We start from the raw sequence: 3,668 nt of genomic DNA, 5'->3' as shown, positions 1-3,668 counted from the left end.
CCTGGAGACTGCCTCCTGTTCCTTTTTGAGCCTATATCTGGAGCCAAATGAACCCAGATAGGAGGTCAGCCATAAGGATGATAGGGTGTCTGCTGGGGGGTATAATCTGGGAACAAGAAAGAAATCGACAGCTCCGCTAGACAGAATTGAAGAGCTCATTCACAGAGCTTTTTGATCAGGTCATCGTGGTGAGGATGGGAAGAGGCAGGAATAGTACTCAGCGCTGTACTTACTTTAAGCAAGAGCAGTGGAGAGAGGCCTGGAAGGGCCATTTGCCAGCTTTCCTCAGACCTGCTCCGAGTAAGTCATTCCCCCATGAAAGGGGCAGGGGAAATGAAAATGTGGATTCATTCATGAATCAACCTTCAGAACAGGAAATGTGGTTTTTGAGTTATACAGAGAAATCTTCCTTTGCCGCAGGGAACGCTGGCTTTGTCATCCAGCTAAATACATCCTGAGGTAAGGCACTGTCAAAGTCAGGAAGACCCTGCAAGTTAGGGGAGGAGGTAGCACTAGAGTGTGTGAGACCAAGGGTCTCAGCTTGCCAGGACTCATGACTTGAATTCTGACTGTGTGACCCTGGGCATACTACTCAATCTCTTTTTGTCTTAGTTTCCTCTTCTGTAAAATGGGGATAATAATAGTGCCTATTTCATAGGGTTGTAGTAAGATTTAATGAAATAACCTAGATAAAACACTTAGCTTGCATATTTTAAGCACTCGATATTAGCTTTAAAAACAAAATAGTGGGGGGGCTTGGAAAAATTTAGGATGGTGGCAGTACAGACCCACCCTTAGTGTCACTGCCAGGCCGAGCTAGGTCAGAGCGGCTGCCAATCTCCCTAGGAGGCTGACAAAGAAACTCCTGCTCCCTGGGGAAGGTCTGAGTTGTGAGCTGAGCATGCAGGGAGAGTCAGGATTCCTAGTATGGTGGGGTTAACTGGACAACCCTGCTGGCTGTGAGGTAGGGATATCCTGCTTTTTTAAACATTGCAACATTCAGTGAGTCTGTTTGCGACATATTCTCACTGCCAGCCTAAGTGCCAAATGGCCTGATTTGATCAAAATGAATGAAAATCAGTGTTGGTAGGAAAACTGGAACGACGTTATTGGAAACACTCCAGAGATTAGCAAAATTAAGGTAGAATCCCCATTTTCAGAGGGAAAAAAAGTGGCTCCTCCTCCTTAAGTTCTGGAAGCGTGGGGGATGGTGCTGAAGTGAAAGCAGTAGTGACTGTGCTGGCCCTGAGGTTACTGGGCAGCCAAACAGGGAAAAAGGGATCTCTTTCCTCTGATCCTGAATGAGCAGAACCTCTTCCACAACCCAGTACCCCAAGTCAAAAAGTCCAATCCGCTTAGAAATTGTTACTGGCACTAGGAACAAAGGGAGTTCTAAAAACCATGCAAAAGGGCCTAAGTAAATGACATACCACATGGTTAAATAAAAGTTAACATCCATTGGAGGTGGGGGGTGGGAAGCAATTGCCAATTATATCACTTTAGAAAAGAAAGTGCTGAATAAAAATGACTAATGGTTCTGTTGATCATGCTGGGCCCCTTTCTTGAGAGGCTCACATGGGCCTGTAAGCCTTGCCCTATATAGTTCAGACCCATCCCAAGTCTGGGATGTTCCCCCTGTAGCCCTGCAATAGAACTCACCTCCAGCCCTCCAAAATAACCACAGGGCATATTTAATCATAGTCCCATTTGGAATCTTTTAAAGATTAAGGCCACAGGACAGTTAGGAAGGGGCCCAGCTTCTGGCTTTTCACTCCCTTATACTTACTACAAATCGTGGCTAGAGTTTCTACCACAACGTCCTGTACTAGAGAGCCCTCCTCTGGGACAGGGACCCAGGAGTTTGTCTGATCCCACCTTGAGGAGAGAGGGGAATCTTCAGGAAGTACCCACCTGTTCTCTGTGTGCCACCCAAATCAGAGGCACTACCGAACTTAGGGAAAATTAGAGTTTCTTAGTACCTGCCCTACCTACCCAAAACCCTCAGCTTTAAGTTTTCATGCAGCAAAATGTCTGTATTATTTTTACTGGAGTTGGTGATTGTCAGATGTGGAAGCTGGTCCAAAGCTAGCTAGCTGTGGCTAGCTGTAGTCCAACAGCTAGTCTGCTGTTCTCTACAAAGGAGGGCCATTTTAGCAGGAAAAAACCCAAAACGACAACGACAACAACAAAACTTTCTTGGAATTTACCCAGGGAAGCCTGAAACTGTGCTACTGCGAACTTGAGATATTTCTATGGCCACGCAGCAGTTTTTAGAGTATAACTACTGTCATACACATTTAAATAACAATGAAAAAATTTTCTATAGTGTGACTTTTGCAGGAACGTTGTTCCTGCAACTGCTTGTTCTAAACCTCATATCCAGCCTAAAAGTAAGTGAAAGCATCAGAAAAGATAAAATGAGGAGAAAGCACAAATAAAACTTCCAACTCCATTTCTAAAGGTTGAGGAAAATACCATACACCTGAAGCCACTGTTGCTTTTTGAGTCAGAGGCCATAAATGGGATGGTTCTTTTTGGTCAGATAATCTAATCTTCTCTGAGAAGGTCCCATTAAAACTATTCTGAAGGATCACTCCTGTGCCACATTTTTATTGGTAACTTCATTCACTGTCTACCACTCCACTCACTAGAAGAGCATTTTTGAAAGGATCTTATTTTCAAGCACAACTGCTATTTTCTGCAGAGGATTCTCTTCATCTTTTGTCATGACTCTTTTGTAACCCAAACCAACTTCAAATTTAAAACGACAGAAAACAAAAAGCCTTCTATGGAAAAGGGACATGATCTATGGGAAAAGTTTCTCTTTCTCTTCAATTGTGATAGCTTGGTTAACCGTCACACCACCAGAGAATTTAAAAAACTGACTCAAGAAGCAAGATGGGGAAGCCATTCACATAAAAACTCTAAAATTAAATTTGTTTTAAAATAAAATAGAATACAGTTTTCCAGTGTGAGGCAGCCCACTTAATCCTTACAGCAAGTTAATGATTAGGCAAGTATACCTGCTGCTGAATCCTTAAAATGGTTTCTATCCCCCCTCCCCCCCCACAAATTCCAAGAGCAACCATAACCACCCCCACCAAAGGCACTGAAACAAAAGACTGATCTGTTTATATAGTCACATGAAAAATAAACATCTTTATTTTTTTGCCTACTTTATTTCATTTTTTTCAAATAAAATTTAAATCTGTACAAAGTATACTGTTACAGTATATATTTTGTAAGAATCAATGCCTAAAAGAATCACAATACTTCAATAAGCAGTACAGCAGACCTCGCTAGTTTCAGCTTTGATATTGAACAAACTCAAGCCGGCTGATGCACAACACATTTGCTTGGTTTCCACATGGTGAGTTCCCAGCACTGAGATGGGAGAACATGACAGCAAGTATGGTTATATTACAGCCCGACACACTGAGCTTCTTCATGTGATAATAACTGCACATATTTAATACAGAATGCTCAAATTTACTTTTTAAATTGCATTTGCTTACTTCTTAGTTGGAAAAATTCAGCATTCTTAATGGGGTCCCCAAACAGTGCAAATTAATGATATTCTACTGTATAATTGGCACATCTCCAATAAGGATTAACTTGTAAACTCAAAGAATATTACAACTTTGTCTTCAATTTTAACTAACATACAT

The 3,668-nt window shown here is 41.9% G+C and overlaps 1 protein-coding gene across 1 annotated transcript; it reads right to left on the bottom strand.

Moving 5' to 3' along the window:
• Positions 1-3,305: 3,305 nt before the first annotated feature.
• On the bottom strand, positions 3,306-3,467 carry IGIP (IgA inducing protein). Its single transcript, XM_065875342.1, has one exon. The coding sequence runs from the start codon at positions 3,465-3,467 to the stop codon at positions 3,306-3,308; it is 162 nt and encodes a 53-aa protein (XP_065731414.1).
• Positions 3,468-3,668: the final 201 nt, after the last annotated feature.

This window comes from Phocoena phocoena, chromosome 3, assembly GCF_963924675.1.
Source record: "Phocoena phocoena chromosome 3, mPhoPho1.1, whole genome shotgun sequence".
Lineage (NCBI taxonomy): Eukaryota > Metazoa > Chordata > Mammalia > Artiodactyla > Phocoenidae > Phocoena > Phocoena phocoena.
Note: the sequence above shows the minus strand (reverse complement) of the source record. Positions and strands in the feature narration are given on the sequence as shown.